Source organism: Oncorhynchus gorbuscha, linkage group LG25 (genome assembly GCF_021184085.1).
Source record: "Oncorhynchus gorbuscha isolate QuinsamMale2020 ecotype Even-year linkage group LG25, OgorEven_v1.0, whole genome shotgun sequence".
In the NCBI taxonomy this organism is placed as follows: Eukaryota; Metazoa; Chordata; class Actinopteri; order Salmoniformes; family Salmonidae; genus Oncorhynchus; species Oncorhynchus gorbuscha.
In genome coordinates, this window is record NC_060197.1 from 22,372,879 (window position 1) to 22,397,003 (window position 24,125).

The following is a 24,125-nucleotide window of genomic DNA, read 5'->3' on the forward strand; positions in this document are numbered from 1 at the left end:
CAAGTGATACCAGGCCAAGTATCACGTTACCGAGTAGTATCACAATACCACGGTGACCTAGAATATGGTTCGCCTCGTCCCCCAGACGCTTTTTCATGTTTGCTAAACGTTCTCCAAAAACATGTCACTGAAATTCGCACTTCTACTTAATACAACACATTTGATTTTAACTTCAAACTGTTTAGTGTATATAATACTGCATGAAATGGCTCATATTGGCAAAGGCCTACCTGTGATTTGGCTGGAGGAATGGGAGAAAATAATATATTCAGACCCCTTCCATTATTTGTGACGTTACAGCCTTATTCTAAAATGGATTAAATAAAAAAATATCCTCAGCAATCTACACACAATATCCCATAATGACAAAACATTTTTGCGAATGTATAAAAATAAAAATAAATACCTTATATACAAGTATTCAGACCCTTTGCTATGAGACCCGAAGTTGAGTTCAGGTGTGCCAAGCTTGTGGCATAATACCGACGAAGACTCAAGGCTATAATCGCTGCCAAAGGTGCTTCAACGAAGTACTGAGTAAAGGGTCTGAATAAAATAAACTCAAGACCAGGGTTTCCGTTAACTGCAAATTGCCAGCTTTTGCCCCCCCCCCCCCCCCCCCCCCCAACAAAAACAAAACTACGGAAGGCATGCAATCGGCACATCACCCACCACTTTACAATGTGAGCTGGAGGCCGTATGCATTTTGAGAACATAATTAATTGTTTGAAACCTGAATATTTTACTGCATATGAGTCATGTCTTGCCTTGCTTGAAAATCCGACAATAGGGAGGTTGAGGCAATTATTTTAGGAAGACTTCATCAGCAGCTTTTGAATTTCAAGTTTGGGGAAGTATACAAATTATCATACAATTTCTACCGATCTGCGTGTCAATTATAATGTTCATATGTGCATTTTCCTGGTCGTTTCCTTTCAATAATAGTTTCTGTTGCCAGCTCAATGCCAGAGTGAAAACGTGACAGGCATGCTTGCAGTTTAACAGTGAAGAAAACAACTCTAGCCTAAACTGTTACACAAAATATGACCCATATTACCGGAAATGCCTTTTTTCTTTATCGGGTTTCGCACACATTTTATATAATTTCACAAATCATGTCACGGGCCATTTTAAACTAATCCCGGGTCACTGGTTATTGGTTTCATAACAAATAATGTTGTTCAGTCATGTTGCTCGCTAGCTAACAACCTGGTAGCTTGACAGTAAGTTTAGGCAAATGTGATTGGCATAGGAAAAAAGGAATAGGGTCTGCTATTCATGAGACATGCTTCCGGAGGTAGGATTCAATGTAATCCTAAACTACACAATGACATGCAGCTCCTTATGTAGGTATATCACAAGAGGTTGGTGGCACCTTAATTGGGGAGGATGGGTTTGTGGTAATGGCTGGAGCAGAATGAATGGATTGGTAATGAAACGCATGGCTTCTATGTGTTTGATGCCATTCCATTTGCGCCGTTCCAGCCATTATTATGAGCTGTCCTACCTGCAGCAGCCTCCCCTGACGTACAGTGCATCCAGAAAGTATTCAGACACCTTGACTTTGTCCACATTTAGTTAATTTACAGATTTAATCTTAAATGGATTAAATGTTGTTTTTTTACCACCCTCAATCCACACACATACCATAATGACAAAGCAAAAGCAGTTTATTTTTGCAAACTGAAATATCACATTTACGTAAGTATTCAGACCCTTAAATCAGTACTTTTTTGTTGAACCTTTTGGCATCGATTACAGCGTCGAGTCTTGGGTATGCCGCTACAAGTTTGGCACAGCTGTATTTGGGTAGTTTCTCCCCTTTGCAGATCCTCTAAAGCTCTGTTAGGTTAAATGAGGAGTGTCACTGCACAGCTATTTTTCAGGTCACTCCAGAGATGTTTGATCGGGTTAAAGTCTGAGCACTGGCTGGGCCACTCAAGGACATTCAGAGACTTGTCCCGAAGCCACTCCTGCGTTGTCTTGGCTGTGTGGTAAGTGTTGTTGTCCTGTTGAAGGTGAAAATAGCTCTGCAACCCACGCTGACCTCAGACGAAGGAATGCGGCCTGCTAATTATCTAACAATAATAATAATATAATATATGCCATTTAGCAGACGCTTTTATCCAAAGCGACTTACAGTCATGTGTGCATACATTCTACGTATGGGTGGTCCCGGGAATCGAACCCACTACCCTGGCGTTACAAGCGCCATGCTCTACCAACTGTCTATAGGCTATGTTTCAATCTGTCAATTTCAAATTACACCGACAAAAATATAAACGGAACATGTGAAGTTTTGGTCCCATGTTTGTTGAGCTGAAATAAAAGATCCCAGAAATGTTATGCACAAAAAGCTAATTTCTCTTAAGATTTTGTACACAAATTTTTGTACATCCCTGTTCGTGAGCATTTTTGCTTTAAGATAATCCATCCACTTAACAGGTGTGGCATATCAAGACCATGATTAAACAGCATGCTAATTACACAGGTGCACCTTGTGCTGGGGACAATAAAAGGCCACTTTAAAATGTGCAGTTGTCGCACAACACAATGTCACAGATGACTCAAGTTGAGGGAGTGTGCAATTGGCATGCTGACTGCAGGACTGTCCACCAGAGCTGTTGCCAGAGAATTGATTGTCAATTTCTCTACCATAAGCTGCCTCCGTAGTTTTAGATCATTTGGAAGTGCATCCAATTGTGTGGGCGAGTGTTTGCTGATGTCAACGTTGTGAACAGAATGCCATGTGGTGGGGTTATGGTATGGGCAGACATTAACTATGGACAACGAACACAATTGCATTTTATCAATGGTAATTTTGAATGCCCAGAGATACAGTGATGAGATCCTGAGGCCCATTGTTGTGCTGTTCATCCGCCACCATCACCTCATGTTTCAGCATGCTAATGCACAGCTCCATGTCGCAAGGATCTGTACACAATTCCATTAAGCTAAAAATGTCCCAGTTCTTCTATGGCCTGCATACTCACCAGACATGCCATCCATTGAGCATGTTTGGGGTGTTCTGAATCGACGTGTACGGCAGTACGTTCCAATATCCAGCAACTTTGCGCAGCCATTGACGAGTGGAACAACATTCTACAGGCCACAATCAATAGCCTAATTAACTATGTGAAGATGTTTGAAGTTATATTTTTGAACATCAGTTTTGAATTGGTGTGCCTAGTTAATAGAAGTATCCCATTTTACTGTTGCGGAATTTTTTTACGTTTGCGGCATTACTGAGCAGCCCAAGCGCAAACTTTTTTTCTCCCTGGCACATTTCCCCAGGTTGCCCACGCATTGCCTTCACTACTACTAATAATTTTCATTCCTATCACAGTGCCTTATTACGTTATCATTACAGTTTCCGCATAACATGTTTTTTTATATATTATTTTTACTGATTTATGGTGAGTTAATGCTAAGCTAATTGCCATGTTTGTTGACATCATACAATGCATTCTGGTTGTCACGTAAACGTCTGTCAGACCAAAGATATTATAACAAAACGAGGTGAAGGGATGGTTCACTCGTCTTTCGGGTAAACTTCCGGGAATGATGGTAGATGAGACACCCCCTTCAATATACATACTGCAAATAGACCCAACTCTTGTAACTGTTAATATTTGGTTGATGAGAAAAAACAAAACATGGCTACTCGCACAAACTACCTATCGTCGGATTACTTTTGATTTTTAGAAAGTGTTTTACTAAATTCTATCACTGGTGAGGTCACCCGTGTTGTGATGAATTGTAAATAGTAATTTCTAAATCATATTATGGTTTGTCAGCTGAGAGTTCGTTACGACCAATGTAGCCTACATCTTCCGGGAGGATGAGAATTCGTATGCTGTCGCTACTTCTATGGATGTCTTAGCATTGCATCCAAAAAATAAACTGCTCACATTGAGGACAGCTTTGTAAAGAATGTGTTTGTGAAAAAATGTGTCCAGGTATAACGCTGCGTCAATCATAACTGGACGTTCTAATCACACCGGTTTGCGCACACGTCGCAGGGATCACTGTAGAATGATACCACCCGTGTGTTCGTAAGTGTCAAAGGTTTAATCACCGTTACATTATTTCACTGCACGTATTATTTACGGTTCACAACCTGCTACACTTGTGCGGAAACAAATGTAGCTTTAAAAAAAAAATTGTTTTGAGGAAGTGTCTGGTTTCTCTGTTCTGTTGATGTTAATGGAGCGTGCACGCATGCATAGAAGTACCTGGCCTTCTGTGGGCAAATATAGGAAAGTGCCCATTTGGGGATTTCGGATTGACTTAACTCTACACATCCACAACTAATAAGCTGATCTCCTCAGTGATTTTCTTTCTTCACCTCACATAGTCAGACAAAGCCGGTTTTGTTTTTTTATACACCCATTGCGAATGATAATAGTTCCTCGCAGTAGGCCTATTTTGAAAAATCTTTACAACAATCTCTCCCCAGATAATCACCAAGCCTCTGTGTAAAAGAACTACCATTTCTTTGGGCACAAACAGTTGTCTGATAGCCCAGAATAGGCTAGTTGATACAATATTGCAAGTTCGCTAGTGGAAAGCTTCAGGCCAGACCCAGTTGTTTGATTTGAAACATTGTTGCAATAGCTCAACCTCCATTCTATCGGTCTTGACAGGCTCAGTATAGAGATGAATGCGATTTGAAAGTACTGGATCTTATCATTTTTGACTTTCGGTTTTATGTATTTTTACTTAGGCTATAACTTTTATTGTCAACTATGGGCCAATGCAGCAGTAGGCCTATCTCTAGTTCCAAGCACTCATTTCTTTAGCCGCCAATAGATCACGTATCATCAATGTGTCCATATGGCAGAGGCTGGTGCTCTAGCATTTCGTTAAATTGAAACATTTAGATTTATCATTTGAATTCAGAATTTTGAAATAACCATGTGACTGATTTTGAAAATAAACTTTATTATTGAGATGAAACTGTTCCACGAAAATGAGCATATGGCAATCGTAACTGGCACACAGATCGGTAGAATAAATAATTGCCTCTGTGTTTCTATGGTCAGATTTTGCCTGTAGGCTACTTTGAAGCAAGGTAAGACATGCCTCATATGAAGTAAAACCTTCAGGTTTCAAACGATGAAGTTGGTTTTAAAATAGCATACTGGCTCACATTGTAAAGAGGCTGCGCTGATAGCCTACTGTTGCCTGCACTTGACTGGTGAATGGGAGGCGTGCTTCAAATATCAGTTGAGATATAAAAAATAGTTTTTAAACATGCACCAAAACTGTTAACATTTTAGAATTGTTGCGTGCCATGAATGGGCTTATAAAAACACATGTTTTACTCCAGCAGAAACCAGCAGAGGATGCTGTGCGTGTGTGATAGTCGTTATTTATCCAATAAATAACATAAATACAGATGCCAATTTAATTCCACTAAATTATGCAAATGAACCTAATCTACTGATAAACGTGACTGTCATGTATTTATAACGACTGCTATTTCAATCAATTCATAAAGTGTTATTTTACAAAAAATGTTATGCTGGTCAATTTGGCAGGTTTTAAAATATAAAAATAAATTAACCAGCTGTAATTGCCGGCTTTTTGCCAACGGAAACCCGTGTGTGTGCTGTGCTAAGTGTTTTCTCTGGGACGTTAGATGACTGACTAATAGGCCTTGCTGGAAAGTAAACGTTCCCTCCTATCCACTTAGGAGGAGGATGTGAGGTGACTAATATGAATTTGGTTGAGTAATCATGTGCCTTGAGTGTAAAAATCCCCCTCAACGCCAAAACTTAGTGCTGTTTGTATGACCATAGAAGGACAGTAGAAGTTGGCTAATGCTGTTCGTAAGATCGTAGTGTGCTCAATGCGCACATATGTTCACTATAATTTAATTCAGTGTCCCTAGTATTGCTGCACCGTATACTGAAACTTCAGTACTTTTTTGATACTAGAACATGGAACAGTTCTGTACTGGAATTTGTTACTTTTGGTACTTCTGTCAAATTTGTCTCGCGTCATACAGATTGAGAGGATCCAGTCTGTCTAGTAATTTGTCTGATTCTCCTCAAGGGGACACTAGAAAGTGAGCCAGGCTACTTGCGCATGCAGTTCACACAAAGCAAGCCACTTTTGAGAGGAAAGCGGGAGGGGAGAGTGCTTCTAACGAAAACATCATACCTCCACAAAAGTAGCTCCAGAAGCAAACTATGGGAATGCTTTGCTTACAGAGCAGATGAGGGCCAGCCCACCAAAACAACTAAGAATAATGTGTTCCAAAACCATGCAGTGCAAGGGTATAGTTGCAAAATTACATTTAAAAACTTTTTTACACACATTTGCATTGTAATGTTATTCTACTAGCAACCAAATTCAAATGATTTTTGAGTGACAATGACATTACAACCTGAAAGTAATGTGAAATGTACTCGTAACTTAGCAATGGCAGCAATATATTTCGACTAAAGTTACTTTGTTTGGCTGGACTTGTTTGCAGTAGCCAGCTGGCAACCCTGGGTGAAGCATTGTACCCTGGGAATCATAGTAGGCTGTGTAAAATTCACTGTATATTTATGGTGTGTAGACTATTACAAAGTATAAGCTTCAGGAATTAGTGTTTTTTTTGGAACTTAACTATTCATTTAATACAGTAATTGATTTAGCTATAATGAATCATAAGTCTAATCGATGTAATTTGACCCAATATAATGGCCATAGATGAGAAATGTACTTTTCTACTATGGTGGATAGTAGATTGACGTAGGCTAGTGAATTTGCGGTCTGTTACTTGTCTTGTAACAGAGTACGCAATGGCATTCCACACTGACCTTTCCCACGTGGACAGAAGGAATATCTATGTGAGAATGCTGTTCATTGACTACAGCTCAGTGTTCAACACCATAGTGCCCACAAAGCTCATCACTAAGCTAAGGACCCTGGAACTAAACACATCCCTCTGCAACTGGATCCTGGACTTCCTGACGGGCCACCCCCAGGTGGCAAGGGTAGGCAACAACACGTGGCACGCTGATCCTCAACACGGGGGGCCCCTTAGGTGCGTGCTTAGTCCCCTCCTGTACTCCCTGTTCACCCACGACTGCTTGGCAAAGCATGACTCCAACACCATTAAGTTTGCTGACGACACAACGGTGGTTGGCCTGATCAGCGACGAGACAGCCTATAGGGGGAGGAGGTTATAGAGACCTGGCCGTGTGGTGCCAGGACAACCTGTCCCTCAATGTGAGCAAGACAAAAGAGATGATTGTGGCCTCCAGGAAAAGGAGTGCCGAACAGACCCCTATTAACATCGATGGGGCTGTAGTGGAATGTGTTTAGTTTTTCAAGTTCCTTGGTATCCACATCACCGACAAGCTATCATGTTCCAAATACACCAAGACAGTCGTGAAGAAGGCACGTTAACATATTTTCCCCCTCAGTAGACTGAAAAGATTTGGCATGTGTCACCAGAGCCTCAAAGTTCTACAGCTACACTATCAAGAGGATCCTGATGGTTGCATCACCGCCTGGTATGGCAACTGCTCGGCATCTGACTAAGGCACTACGGAGGGTAGTGCGTACGGGCTAATACTTCACTGGTGCCAAGCTTCCTCCCATCCTAAACTCAGCAAAAAAAGAAACGTCCTCTCACTGTCAACTGTGTTTCTTTCAGCGAACTTAACGTGTAAATATTTGTATGAACATAAGGTTCAACAACTGAGACATAAACTGAGCAAGTTCCACAGACATGTGACTAACAGTAATTGAATGTGTCCCTGAACAAAGGGGGGAGTCAAAATCAAAAGTAAGTCAGTAGCTGGTGTGGCCACCAGCTGCATTAAGTACTGCAGTGGTGGTTCTCCTCATGGACTGCACCTGATTTTCCAGTTCTTGCTGTGAGATGTTACCCCACTCTTCCACCAAGGCACCTGCATGTTCCCAGACATTTCTGGGGGGGAATGGCCCTAGCCCTCACCCTCCGATCCAACAGGTCCCAGACTTGCTCAATGGGATTGAGATCCGGGCTCTTCGCTGGCCATGGCAGAACACTGACGATTCCTTGCAGGAAATCACGCACAGAACAAGCAGTATGGCTGGTGGCATTGTCAAGCTGGAGGGTCATGTCAGGATGAGCCTGCAGGAAGGGTACCACATGAGGGAGGAGGATGTTTTCCCTGTATTGCGCGGGGGGGGGGGGTGATGACAAGCTCAGTCCGATGAGGCTGTGACACAATGCCCCAGACCCCCCCCCCCCCCCCCATGTTTTTACACTGCTGTTTATTATCTATGCATAGTCACTTTTCCCCAACCCAATGTACAAACTACCATGACTAACTGGTACCCATGCACATTGACTCTGTACTGGGACCATTTATAGCCTCGATACTGTTGTCAATTTTTATTTTTTATATTACTTTATTTAGTAAATATTTTCTTAACAAGGCAGTTCAAAAAATGGAGTTACGGGCTTGTAAGTAAGCATTTCACGGTAAGGTCTACCTACACCGGTTGTATTCTTCAAATGTGACAAATAAAACTTGATGTGAAATTTCACTTGCATGTTCTGGTCCTTTTGAATTACCATAATCGAAATGTGATTTCTGTCATTCTGAGCACCGTTGCCGGACACCCTAATCAGGTTACGCACCCACTGAATATGGGTCCGGTAAATTTCTCAAATGTACAGGTAACTGAATGTGCTGCTGGTCAGATGTCCGGCGCCACATTTTCCTGTGTGTGCTTTCTAGGATAGTGTTGTCACGATTCCAGTATCGCAATACTAGGAAGCAAATCATAAAGTGGACTGAATTTCTTGAGGAAAACTGTCCTAATGTTGGGGGGAAAACTGCCTTATGTTGTCGCCCAGTCACATTTAGTTTATTTTGCAAGTTAAAATAGCACACAATATTTTCCAAAAGTAGGCTTTAATTAAAGGACCATTTTTTTTGTGTGTGCTTTGTTTTCTCTTTTACCAAGGGAAATCTGGTATCGTAGTATCCTGATTTAGTACCCTAGAAGCACACTCTGGTTTATTATTTTATCTTTTTTGTATTTTTATAAATGTAACCTTTTGTGTGTGTGCCACCCCTCACCCATTAACTATCACCTGGCATTTGGCCATGACCACCTTGTCATGGGGGTGTCTGAGATGGAGTGACAGACCTTTAAGGATACAGAGATCCTTAAGCCAAGTGGAAGGATTGCACTCACCATTTCAGAGGAGATGAGGGGGAGGAAAGGTACTGAGTGTTGGGAAGCCACATGGGCAGCCTGGTCGCTCCGACTAGACATAGTACACGTTTTGTTTTTACCTGTACTATGTAACTCAAACGTATAATACAAATGTGTGAGAGACCGTGTTGACATGGGTGAATGGCATTACCACTAAGCCTGTTTCGACTTCAATCATTTAATTATGGCATTTATCTATTGGACTTGACCCGTTGGATGGAACTGACCTAAAGTTCTTAAACTAGAGATGGTCGGAAGAAGAGGGGGAGAAAGAAGAGCAAACTGAGTGGGAGGAAGAGAAGGAAGGGTGGTGAAGCCGAGTAATCTAATTGGTTTTCAAGTGGGATTAATTAGTCTCCAATGTAGCTAGGTTAATTCCTTCTCTTCTTCCTCCTTCCGGCATCAGCAGTCTTCTCAGGTCAATCTCGCTCCCCCTTTCACTCTTTCTCCTTCCTTTTCAGTCCAGCAGTCTGTCTTCTCTGCTTATCCTGGGACCGTAGCGTTGGTGGCCATTTGACCTTTTAAAAATCTTTGGTGACGGGGCTAACATTAGGAGGTGTGTGCACGTACACACAGTACAAGTCAAACGTTTGGACACAGCTACTCATTCAAGGGTTTTTCTTTTGACTATTTTCTACATTGTAGCGAAGACATCAAAACTATGAAATAACACATACAGAGTCATGTAGTAACCAAAAAAGTGTTAAACAAATAAATATATTTTTATATTTGAGGTTCTTCAAAGTAGCCGCCTTGACAGCTTTGCACACTCTTGGCATTCTCTCAACCAGCTTCATGAGGTAGTCACCTGGAATGCATTTCAGTGAACAGAATTTATTTTCTTATTAATGCGTTTTAGCCATTCCGTTGTTGTGGCAAGGTGAAAGGGTGGTATACAGGAGATCCTTGGCTATTGGCTAATCAGGGACACTTAAGCAGATTGACAGTTTACCTTTTACTGCAGATCCAAACCCAGACCTGACCAGAAAGAAAGCGCGGATGGACCTACCTGAATTTGTCCACTGATTTCGCATACATTAGTCTCAAATGATGGTGATGTTCACGTTGGGCCCAATTCTAGCAAACAAGTAGCAGAGACCTGAGGACACCATCCAACCTGGAACTGTGTGAGTGAGTAGTGTTTGGTGTGATGCTATTTTGAAAGCCAAGAAGAAAAATAAAGTACATTACAATTATTTATTCTATGGGGACTGAATGCTGAGTTAAGGTTCCCAGGCTTGCAAGGACAGACCAGATACAAATTTAAATTGGCACTAAGGTGTGAAGTAAAAGGTGTCGAGGCCTTTGCACCCAGCAAGTGGCAGGAGTCTTTGAAGCATCCTCTGAATCCCTCTCCTGCTGTTCAAAGACCATTCACTGGCATTTTCTACAATAAATCTGCCTCCAGAAATAAAAGCTTCTCCCAATAAAAGCTACTTGGATTCCACCCGGTGATCTGTTCACCGTCTGCCCTGGCTTGTCTCCCCGTCTGGTACAGTTACCCCCACCACACTCACCCCTCTCTCTTGAGCTACCGCTCGCCTCCAGCAGTCGCGCACTGTTGGTGCGAGTGACTCTGAACTTACAATGGCTAGCCCCAAGTCCTTAAAGATGAAATGCATTTCATGTGCATTTTGATATTTGCCTCATGACTCCTGCATACTTTTCAGTCAGCAAACTTTCTTTACCCAACCGTGGGACAGACTGTTCCCACACTCGGGACTCTGACTCTCTATTGGTTACACAGACTTTTGACCTCCCATCCTATTCTAACCACCTCTCGCCGGCATTGTATTCATGTTACCTGATGGAATTGCTGTACAATATGATCTTGTTGCCATCTTATGCACATGCAGATGTCATAACTCAGCACTGCAGAGCTCTCCCTGTCCTCTCCCCCCAAACAATTTGATTTGCTGGTTTTAAGCGTAAAACTTTCAAATAGATCTTTGTTGACTGTTGTTGGGTACGATCATCCTCCATCAGCACCAGCCTGTAACCTACCTGCCCTAAGCTCTCTCCTGGCCCCTTACACGAAGTCTGAATTTCAAGTTTTCATAACAACCGGTAATCAGCCTTTTTGGATGCCGATTATGGCCGATTACATTGCAATCCACGAGGAAACTGTGTGGTGCGCTGACCGCCTGTTACGCGAGTCCGGGTCAAAAGGACCTTGTGGCTGCAAGAAGCCGAGGTAAGTTGCTAGCTAGCATTAAACGGATCTTCTAAAAAAAAAAAATCTTCTCAATCACTAGTTAACTACACATGGTTGATATTACTAGGTTAACTAGCTTGTCCTGCATTGATTATATGCAATGTGGTGTCTGTTAATTTATCTAATCACATCCTCCTTCAACTTTGCCAAACGGGTGATGATTTAACAAAAGCGCATTGCTGAAAATGCACAATCTTTGCACAAATGTACCTAACCATAAACATCAATGCCTTAATCAATACACAGAATATTTTTTTAAATCTGCATATTTAGTTCATATTGCCTGCTAACATTATTTTAACTTGGGAAATTGTCACTTCTCTTGCATTCAGTGCTAGCAGAGTCGGGGTATATGCAACAGTTTGGGCTGCTTGGCTAATTGAACTATTTTTGCCAGAATTTTACTTAATTATGACATAACATTGAATGTTGTGCAATGTAACAGCAAGATTTAGATTTAGGGTTGCCACCCATTCGATAAAATACTTAACTGTTCCGTATTTCACTGAAAGAATAAATGTTTTGTTGACCATATTAAAGACCTGAGTTTTGTATTTCTGTGTTAATTATAATTAAGTCTATGATTTGATAGAGCAGTCTGACTGAGCGGTGGTAGGCAGCAGCAGGCTCGTAAGCATTCATCCAAACAGCACTTCACTGTGTTTGCCAGCAGCTCTTAGCAATGGTGCTGGCAATACATAAACTAAAACTTCTTAACTGGGAATATTGAGGAACTGGGAATATTGAACCACCAGCTTTCATATGTTCTCATGTTCTGAGCAAGGAACTTATACGTTAGCTTTTTTACATGGCACATATTGCACATTTACTTCTCCAACACTGTTTTTGCATGATTGAAATGTTTCATTATTTATTTGAGAATAAATAGATTTTATTTACTTATTATATTAAGTTAAAATAAGTTCATTCAGTATTGTTGTAATTGTCATATATATATATATATATATATATCGGCTTTTTTTAGTCCTCCGATTAATCTGTATTGGTGTTAAAATCATAATCGGTCGACCTCTAATCCTGACTGTTATAGGCCCATTTCTATTTTGACCTGTTTATCGAAAGTGTTGGAAAAACTTGGCAATAATCAACTGACTGGCATTCTTGATTTCTAGTATTCTCTCGGGTATGCAATCTGGTTTCTGCACAGGTTATGGATGTGTCACTGCAACCTTAAAGGTCCTCGATGATATCACCATTGCCCTTGATTCTAAGCAATATTATGCTGCTATTTTTATTGACTTGGCCAAAGCTTTTGATACAGTAGACCATTCCATTCTTGTGAGTTGGTGTCTCCTGAGGGGTCATTGGGCTGGTTTGCTAACTGCCTCAGTGCAGTGTATAAAGTCAGAAAATATGCTGTCTCAGCCACTGTCTGTCACCAAGGGAGTACCCCAAGGCTCGATCCTAGGCCCCACGTCTTCTCAATTTACATCAACAACAGCTAAGGCAGTAGAAAGCTCTCATCCATTTATATGCAGATGATTTTCTTATACTCAGCTGGCCCCTCCCTGGACTTTATTAAATTCTCTACAACAAAGCTTTCTTAGTGTCCAAGCTTTCTCTACCCTTGAACGTATTTAGAGGTGTTCAGAACAAGGTTGTGGTTTGGTAAGAAGAATGCCCCTCTCCCCACCGGTGTGATTACTACCTCCTGAGGGTTTGAGCTTGAAGTAGTCACCTCATACAAGTACTTGGGAGTATGACTAGACGGCGGTACACTGTCCTTCTCTCAGCACATATAAAAGCTGCAGGCTTAAGTTAAATCTAGACTTGGTTTCCTCTATCGTAATCGCTACTCTTTAACCCCAGCTGCCAAATTAACCCGGACCATCCTACCCATGCCAGATTAGGGACTTAATTTATAGATCGGCAGGTAATGGTGCTCTGGAGTGGCTAGATGTTATTTGTAACCAATGCACCTTATTGGACACATCACTGCACTCGATACTCTTCTGTAAACTGATCATCGCTGTATACCTGTCGCAAAACCCACTGGTTGATGCATATTTATAAAACCCTCTTAGCCTCACTCCCCCCTATCTGAGATATCTACTGCAGCCCTCATCCTCCACATACACCACCTGTTCTGCCGGTCACATTCTGTTAGAGGTCCACAAACACACATCCCTGGGTCGTTCGTCTTTTCAGTTCGCTGCAGTTCGCGACTGGAACGAGCTGCAACAAACACTCAAACTGGAGTTTTATCTCAGCTTTATCTCTTCATTCAAAGTCTCAATCATGGACGTTGTGGCTGCTTTGTGTGATGTATTGTTGTCTCTTTTATTTTTAATCCCAGGCCCCCATTTTCCGTTTTGGTAGGCTGTCATTGTAAATCACAATTTGTTCTCAACTGGCTTTCCTAGTTAAAGGTTAAATTAATTAAAAGTTGAGGTAAGTAGATTTAACATGGACTTGGCATAATAAAACAGACGTAAGTATTTTTTTTGTTTGTTAAAGGAGTAGTTTGGGATTTTGGCAATGAAGCTCTTTATCTACTTCCCCAGAGTCGGATGAACTCGTGGATACCATTTGTATGTCTGCTTGCAACTTAAAAAGGAAGTATGCTCTCTAGCTTTTACACTAACACTAGTTAGCAACTGTGCAATGACTGGATGTCTATGGGAACAGCTAGCATGTAGACTTCGTCATTACTCTAATCCTAATTAGCACTGAGTTGGGAAATGACATCTTGTTTCCTTCACTGTACGCAGCGACTTACAAATGGGTGTCGACAAGTTCATCGGACTCGGCGGAAGTGGATAAGGGGCTTCATTGCCAAAGGGGGTCAGTTGAGGCTGTTGTACAGTAGTGTCCAGCGGTGGTTGGAGCCTGAGCATATTGTTATGGTCTAAGTAAACTGATGTAAAAGGATCCTTAAGACCTCTCTCCATCTGTTTCCCCCATCTCTCCTTCCCTTCCTCTCTCGCTCTTTCTGTGTCCCCATCTCCTCCCACTCCTTTCTCCGTCCCCCCCTAACAGACAGATAGAAAGCGTTAGCCAGCATTCCTGTCGCTCCAGCCCGTCCACAGCTGAAGCCCTCTCTCAAAGCAACTGTATTGTGACCCAGCAGCCATTGTTATAACAGGACAAAGCCCCTATCAAAGCCCTGCTCAGGGTCAACTGGGGCCAGCCTTAAAACACACACGCACGCACACAGGGGGAAATATATGCACACGCTTTAGATACAGGGGATATGCGCAGCCAGAGCCCAGCCTAATCCACTGGCAGAATGTGTGTGGACCACGAAGGGACATGCTGCTTTACCAACTTTTTTTGCTGAAGTTAACTGATTCTCTCTCTCTCTCTCTACAGAATAAAGCTGGATGGAGGGATCTGATCTGAGATGGGGTTTCTGTGGTGTACCCCTCTAACTAAATCCCTCCACCGCCACCCTTTGACCTCGACCCCAAGGCTGGCCCTCCGCCACCACCCTTCAACCTTGACCCCAAGGCTGGCTCACAAGGTCACGCCCCCTTTGAACCACAACACCACGAAGACTGTAGAAGATGAAGACTGAAGGCGCTCGCATTTTAGTCTTTATATATATATATATATTATTTTTTGTGTTTTTTTTTTCGTCAGTGGCTGGTTTTGAGGCTGCTCTCTCTCGTCGTTAAAGGACTTTAGATATAAAAACATTATTTCTGATTATTTCTACAGCACAAAAAGGGAGCTTCGCTCAAACATGGTATCGCTGTAAGATAATAATAATAATAATAATAGCCAAATAATAATACAACTCTTAGACTGGGTTGAGACTGGTCAGTAGAGATTACTCTTATCTTAGAGTTTACTCATCTTCTCACTGAGAAACTGCTACATGTATTTAAAGCCACATAGTGCATTTGTTATCCTGACATGGTTTATTTAGTATTTTTCTATTAGCAGAAAAGGGTACTGGACTCGACGATAGTCCCAATATTTTCCATAAAAGACGCAAGTACTTTATTTCCACTCAAGGGCCTTATTAGCACAGGTCTGGCTCAGATGTATGGAGATATATACACATACACACTTTCACTTGTCTGTGTTCTTTAGGCTACAGTCAGGGCCGTAACCAAGGTTTTTGTGAGGTCTGGATTTTTTCTGAGGGGGTGGGCGTTGAAGCTCATTTACTGCATTTCTGTACAATTTAAAAAAAGCTATTTGTAGAACAGCAAAACAAGCAAAAATGACCACCGCCATTATCACCTTGGCTGCTGTAGGTTCATTCATTCATTCACCTCAGTCGATCTACAAACGTATATTAGCTATACAATTGTAATGTTATATCCCTGAAAGGGGGGGTGAAATAGGAGGAATGATTCAAACTGACACACAGCATCGGTGACTGTTGAGTCAGTTGTAATGATGAATTGCAGAAAATCACATTTTTACTTCTCTTTTCTCAAATTACATAGCATTAACGTTTGTATCCCTAGGCATTACTAATCAAGCTCTGCACAAACACATCAAAGGAGCACACAGATCATATCACATGCACATGAATTATTAGAATATTATGATTCTGTATGAATATCCAGTGATGTAGTGGTAAAAAAAAATGTGGGTAATGGGTAAACTATAAACTCCAGGGGTAAACAGTTACCAATATAAATGAAAACGTATGTCATTTTTAGTGTACTGTATTGTTTGCAATTCGAATGTAATGTCGGCCTAGGCCTGTAGGGAAGATGGGCCATGTGGAGATGTTAATATTGAAACATATATATTTTAAGTTCCTAACCTGTTTAAAAGATTAGTACAGATTTTCTCAGGGGGGCCCAGACCCAAGTTTGGGAACCACTCCTCTGCTTCCATTGCAGCCTGCCTCAACCTTAACACTTGAGTGCCACATCACTGTCTGTTTCAGTAGCCTACTCTCTGTAAAGCAACGTTATTGTGAGATCTTAACCTATTTTGTTGTTTTGCTCCTGTTGAGGTCGGCTTCGTTTAACATTAGCTTCATCCTTCTAGCTGGCCCTCGGCCTGTGCCACGAGAGGGCAAAGTTAGCCGTTTGAGAGCGTGGTGAATGTGCTGCTAAAAAGGAAAATCCGGGGAGGCAAATCCAGGGGACGCAGGCGAACATAATGAACAAACCACTGTTCCTGATGCCGGCTTCTTTGCGAATGAGTGGAGTGATTTTAAAACAGCCAGATCAAGAATGTAAGCGTTCTGAATATTGCTTTCAGCATTGATCAAAGCTCAGATCCATAATAGATTATTATTTTTATTAGAAAGAAAATGAGAGGTCCGGACCGCTGTGTCATGCAGTTACGGCCCTGGTTACAGTGACTGACCACACACACGATGCCCCCTGTTACAGTGACTGACCACACACACGATGCCCCCTGTTAGTGACTGACCACACACGATGCCCCCTGTTTACAGTGACTGACCACACACACACACGATGCCCCCTGTTTACAGTGACTGACCACACACACACACGATGCCCCCTGTTTACAGTGACTGACCACACACACACACGATGCCCCCTGTTTACAGTGACTGACCACACACACACACGATGCCCCCTGTTACAGTGACTGACCACACACACGATGCCCCCTGTTACAGTGGCTGACCACACACACGATGCCCCCTGTTACAGTGGCTGACCACACACACGATGCCCCCTGTTGCAGTGACTGACCACACACACACGATGCCCCCTGTTGCAGTGACTCCACTAATCCACCAGTAAGTGTGGTGGGTGACACACAGGGCTGGGGTGACGTTAGGGGTTCCAGTAACCGGACCCCCCCCCCCCCAAGGTGCAACATACACACACCTCTGCCAGCCCCTAACTTCCCTGGTTACGCACCGCTGGACCCCTCCCATTGCCAAGCATGTAGGCTGGCTGTAGTGAGGGAGAGATCGCAGAGGAGTGAGCGTCTATTCTCAGCCTAAACTGGGATCCACAAGAACCAGTTCAGAGAGGTTTTCAGGATATGACAGTAAGGCACAAGTAAGGTCAAATACGTTGTCTAATATGTTGCTTGGAATCCGTGCGCCATTTAACAGAGGAGTGATCAATTTACCATCCTAACTGAAAGACTGCTGTAGGTTTTCCTCTAATTTTATTTCATTTCAGTATTTTGACTTGTGTGCCATGCCTTTAAAAAATATATATATATCCCTATCTCTAAAAAAAAAAAATGTACCCTCCTGTCTCCCTTCTGAAAGGCTGGAAGCAGTGAGTTCTGCTAGAGTACTGTTGTGTATTTTTCTGTGCAATCTCTGTCAGCCTTTTACATAGTTAACCCTCTCTATGGGTGTAGGTGGGAGGAATGGGGGGGGGCAGAGGGAGATGATGTTAGTGGCACTATCGATTGCGTGACTGGAGTGTTCATTTTATTCGCTCGCCTGATTTATTCCCTCGCTTCCTTCCCCCTCTTTCCCTTCCCTCTTTTTCTAGATCCCTTAGTCATTTGATATGATGACTGAACCAAAATGTCAGTGAGAAGAAAAGAAAAGAGCTTGATGCTTGTTAGGAAAGGGGGGATTAGAAGGGCTCAAAAGTATCATGGTACGTCTTGTCGGTGTGTTAACTAATGTATGAAGATGATGATGATGATGATATATTTGTTGGTGCAGAATAATGGACTGTGGAAAAGTTTGACACCCACCCGAGAAAAAAACAAACAACTTTCAACAACCCGTCAGATCCCATTTGGTACAACCAATGTCTTGTATGGTACTGTTGCGGTGCACAGAACTTACTGTATGTTATGGAAAATGAACCGTTACTGTACCGACCCAAGGCTGAAACCATAGAACTAGAATCCTCATCATTCTAATTCTGTGGTTGGAACACATTTTAAAGGCTGTACTGTTTTGTTTTTTGGGTTACGCTGCAGCGCTTTTCAGCTGTTAGATTTGAACAATCCAAAAACTTTATTTGGCAAGACTTTCTGTGATTTTTAAGAAGTCTTACTTAATCAATTAAATAAATAAAAAATAGGCTTGATTATCGATACTCATATCAGCCTTGTTCAGTTCTGTACTATTTGGTGAATGATGATTCTACTTTGATCTGTTGATATATTATAGGCCAATATGGTCGGGTCCCACACTTCTTACTCTCAATGTATTGGACATGCATTCTCAGTAGTGTGCTACTATTGTGCATACTAAGTAGTATGCTAGTGTGGATGTTGGAACGGAGCTGTAGAGTTGAGTAAACAATAATAACAAACCCTTTTTTAGGAAATAATGAGGGGAAATTCTAATAACTACATAATATATTACAGAGGAACTACACGGTACTGCATAAATAAATGTGCAACAGTATTTTATTTTTGTTTATCTACTTCATAGAAAGAGCAGAAGTTAAATCTCCATAGTTTTTTGGGTGTTGTGTTGATACTTTTGATTGAACACTTAAAGACGGGGGTTTAAAATCATTTTTAAGCTAAATGGAGACTGGGATAAACTTGTTTTCAAGAGTATGACGATGTAGACACCTTAGCAGTTTTGTAAAAAAAACAAAAATAAAAAATAACCTCTGCCTGTGTTTTTGTAACTTACTATTTTATTTGCTGCTGTGTAGTATTACAAAATAACCCGTTTGAATGCTGTTGATCTGATGGCAACCATGACGATGTCATTTTCATTGCTACCTGTGTTTTCTTTCAGAATTGAATGGCATTGTCATTTAGCTTTATGGAACAGACAGTTCTTCATACGGTGGAGGTGTTAATCCTCATATGTGCATTATATTTCTCTGCAACGTATGTCCTTAAGGGGGGGGAAGGTGTTAAAACAACAAAGAGAAATTATTTAAATATGATAGTATTTTTTTCATGTTAATTGCACCTCTTTTTTCTTTTTTTTTTCTCTCTCACTTCAGGGGAGATGGGGTGAAGTCCTAGTGGAGGAATTTGGAGCATAGTGTTTATATTTATCCAACTTTTTTGCTTTCAATAGAGCTATTGCAATAAAAGTGTTAATGTACATCTTACCACCTCAACTGTCCCTTATTATTTGTGTGTGTGCGTGTGTATTAGTAAGCCTCGTCTGAGCCAGAATGGCCCGTGGGGCTAGAGTTTATCTACTGTTTCTGGAACGTAAGCGGAGTTGATGTACAGTGAAGGCTGCTGAGGAGGATGGCTCATAATGGCTGGAATGGTATCAAACACGGTTTCCATGTGGTTGATACCATTCCAACCATTTACTAGGTGTCACCCTCCCCTCAGCAGCCTCCACTGACGCACAGTGTACACACAGTCCCCTGGTCATGGGGTATGGTGTGTACTACATGTCATAAGTTGACTCTTTGGCCAATGCACAGTGACTCTGCTTCAAAAGGTCTATACCCAGAATGCAACTGGCCAACAACAGCCACTGACTGATAGTTGGACCACCTCTCTAAAATAAAATGTTGACCTTCTAACAGTTGAGGGCTCGAGTTACCTTTTGGCTCAAACAACTTATACCAGTGTTTTATCAACTGTTCCGTTTAGTTGTCTACTATGATCAAAAACAGACCCTGACAGCAGTGGAATTTGAACCCACGCCCCCAAAGAGATTGGAGTGCCTTTAGACCACTTGGCCACACTATCACCTAACCTGTCACACAACTTTTTGTTTTGGCAATCCCATGATATCCTATCAAGTCTAGATCTACTGAACTTGTAACCGTTGTGCACATTTCACACTAAATATGTGCCATTTCTGAAAAGACTGCATGTACAAATATATTGAGATTCTTTTTGCCAAACCTTCCCGCACAAAGCCCTAACCTGCAAGGAGAGGAACCTAAAGAGTCCCTGCAGCCAGCTGGTTTTGTCAACACAATTGCACCTAACCAAATTAAGAGGAAACAAAAAGAGAACTACTTGACACATTGAAAAAAATTAAAATCTCATACAGCAAAATACTTGAAATAATTAATTGATTGACCACTAACGTGGGTCCAATTAAATGAGAGCTGGGCCATTGTAGGCCTGTAGGGTACTTCGCAAGTAGGAAACCATCACAGTCAGAAAAGGTGATCATGGAAATGAAATAGGAAGTATAAGCTTATTTCGACCCATTTTAGAATGCAAACATGTTTATCTTCGTTCTTCTCACTCGCGGCAAATGATTGCATCTTATATTTCCTTTTTTTTTTATGAATACGTGTGCACAAAATACTCAGCATGGTCTCATACAAAGCTTAAATTCTTGTTAATCTAACTGCACTGTCCAATTTACAGTAACTATTACAGTGAAAGAATTCCATGCTATTGTTTGAGGAGAGTGCATAATTTAGAACATGAATGTTATTAATTAACATATTAGGCACATTTGGGCAGTCTTAATACATGTTTAAAATACATGCAATGGTTCATTGGATCAGTCTGAAACTGCTTATACACTGCTGCCATCTAGTGGACAACATCTATATTGCACTTGGGTTGGAATAATACATTATGGCCTTTCTCTTGCATTTCAAAGATGATGGTACAAAAATAATACAAAAGAATGGGTTTTTCTTTGTATTATGTTTTACCAGATCTATTGTTATATTCTACTACATTCCTTTTAACATTTCCATGAACATCAAAGTGTTTCCTTTCAAATGGTACCAAGAATATGCATATCCTTGCTTCAGGGCCTGAGCTACAGGCAGTTAGATTTGGGTATGTCATTTTAGGCAGAAATGGAAAAAAAGGGGTGGATCCTTAAGAGGTTGGCAACAACAAAAGGAGGGTGGGTGTATAATGTGAACGTCTAGTAACCAAAAGGTTGTGTGTTAGAATCTCACGATGGACAACTTCAGCATTTTAGAAAATACTTTTTAGCTACTTTGCAACTATTAGCATGTTAGGTTAAATGGTTAAGGTTACCTAACTCAACCTTCATCCCTCACTGCTAGCCTAGCTAACATTAGCCACAACCAATTGGAATTCGTAACGTATATGTACTGCAAATTCATAATATATTGTACGAATTGCAATTCGGAACATATACGGTTTGCTATTTGTAACATATGGACATCCACAAATTAATGCATACCATACGAAACGTAACATAACATACTAAATGGAGTGTACATATTCATAGGAAATGCTCTGAGACCAGGTTGAAATACTAGGCTATTTGCCTGCTTGCAATGCAATACTTCAACCACTAGAAACCGCGTATGCATGGTCTGAAGTTTGCGGGAAGTTAAGCACATTCTCACTTCACGTTCATTTTTTAAAATAAGTCGTACCCATGTTCTGGGGTATATTTTGTACATATGCAACGTTTATAAATGAGGCCCCAGCGCCTGTGTCCACAAAGCAGCTGAGTAAGAGTGTGAATCTACGATCTGTCTATACAATCTTATTCATAATGATCTAAAATTCAAAACTGATGCTAGACAGCTAAACACATTCTAATTGGTACTAACACTGTTTTCAGACGGAGCACAGTAGTAGTGGGATACTGTCTTTGTTTCTCTCTGTCTCTCTCTGTCTGTGAATAATTCCCTTTAATTGTTGTTGTTCTCAAACTAACCCAGTGTTAGTCCCAAATTTCACCTCAGAGACAGAGAGAGCCTCCTGACTGTCAAAACAAGGTAAAGTTCACGTAACGTACAGTTATGAATGGAACTATGGTTCCCTGGAGAAGGGAACGAGGTATAACATACTATGGGGTCTCAGCGTCCAATCCTATTCGCCTGAAGCAAACTGAAATCAAGACCAACGGGCCAATGGAGGCCGAGCCCATCCTCGGAAGCCCCGCCTTCCTAGCTATAATACCAGGGCTGGCATCTATTTCCTCAATTCAGTACCGCTCTTCAGCGAACCCATGCATCCTGGCGGTGCATAGCCAAAATATGTCATGCCTCATTCCCTCCTTCAGGGAACAGTAGTTTTATTCATAACTCTAGATATGCTTTCAGTCGATCACTCGGTATAACATACTATGGGGACATACAATCACGCCCCGAGTCGGCTCAGAGGGTACCAAACTAGCAGGATCACGGCAGCTCAAGCACACACAGGTTCCACCGTGTTGTGTTGTGTTCATCATTGATTGTCTAGTATAGCATCCATGATTCGTGTCATCGGTTGGACAGTATTTATTTAATTTTTTTTCATTGGAAATGACTAAGTGATTTGGTGGTTCTATTTCCGTTGTATTTGAGATGCTACTCGTTGAGATAAACGTCCGCTTCAACTGAGAACAAGTGTTTTTGAAAGGATTTCTGCAATATCCCTTCCTCCACCAGAGCAGTTCTTGCCTCATGCGGGCAAACCAACAATCCCATGGGACAGATGGAAGTTGTCGTTTGAGAAGTACATGCTAGCTACCAGACTGGATGTAGTTAGCCCTGAGAGAAAAGGGGCCATTCTTCACTGTCTTGGCGCCAAGAGCCTGCACATCTTCCAAACGCTTGGGGAATCACACACATGATGCAGCTGTTGAACTTTTGGATGGACACTTCACAAAGAGATATCTTCGGCATCGCTCACGGCGAGTGGGTGAGTCAGTGGCCGAGTATGTCAGCGATCGTAAAGGGCTAGCACAGTCATGTCAGTTTGGTTATCTTTGAGATGAAATGATCAGGGATCAGTTAATTGAAAGAACCTCAAGTTCATTCGTGCGGTAGAGGCTTCACCTTGAAGATGATGATCTGACTTCAGCAAAAGCTGTAGCCATAGCTCCCCAAGTGGATTCAGCAGCTCACTGTGCAACTAAGATCTCTGAGGCACAAGCGTGCTAGCAAAGGTGTCGCTCCCCAACATTGCCTACCTACGAGCAGTTCTTGTCCCACCTGCCACTCCAGTCTTAGCCTGTACAGTTATGGGCGCTCAGTGATTGATGTTGATTGATATGCCAAGTTCGAACATGAGTTGTCATGCTAGAATAACACACTAGCTCCAAAAAGAGGTTACAGAAGCCACCTTTTCCCCTAATACTTACCCGAGAGGCCTGAACTGTCAGAGCCTCATGCGACTGGGCTATGCACCACAGAAGGCTGCTGTAGGGAGAACGGCTCATAATAATTGACGGAGCAGAGCAAATGAAATGGCATCAAATACCTGGAAACCATGTGTTTGATGAATTTGATACCTACCATTCCACTGATTCCGCTCCAGTCATTACCACAAGCCCGTTCTCCCCAATTAAGATGCTATGCACACTGACACACTGCATCCCAAATCCCTACACCCCACCGTTCCAAGAACAATAGTTACCTTGCGAGACTGAAATTTCAGAACTCATTACAAGGAAGCGCAAGTCCAAAACAACAGAACACCTGTCGTGACTTGGTGAAGCGCACACGTACAAGGAAGCGCACACGTCTCCAAGATGGTGTAGCAGGCTGTAGGGTGTCTTTGTCTTGTCTCGTACCATGTGTATATATATTTTTCTTCGCATTCTTTTTAATATTTTTCCTGAACCTCAACTTCAAAATACTCTCCTGCAACCCGCCTCACCCAATGTGGTGTGGATCTGTTTTTTTTCCCCTAAAGTACTTCTATTTACCTCCGAACTGGAATACCTCAACTGAGGCTAGCTAGCTACCAGCTATCAGTCAGCTAACCACTGCTAGCGGTCATCAGCTAACCTTTAGCTCGGAAAGCTCTCGCCATTTCGTACAACGCATTTCAAACCAGAGCATACCAGATCAATTTTTCTCTCCATATCCCCGAATTCCTACCACAAACTCTGAACCTTTTCATCTGGATCATCACAGCTAGCTAACCG

General features: G+C 41.8%; 1 protein-coding gene across 1 annotated transcript in view; it reads left to right on the forward strand.

The window, feature by feature from the left end:
• Positions 1–19,398, forward strand: part of LOC124013757 (insulin receptor substrate 2-B-like) — a 31,811-nt gene extending 12,413 nt beyond the window's left edge. The window contains exon 2 of the mRNA XM_046328256.1: positions 14,765–19,398. Coding sequence (XP_046184212.1) covers positions 14,765–14,769 — 5 coding nt within the window. The 3' untranslated portion in view covers positions 14,770–19,398. The remainder of the gene's footprint in view (positions 1–14,764) is intronic.
• Positions 19,399–24,125: the final 4,727 nt, after the last annotated feature.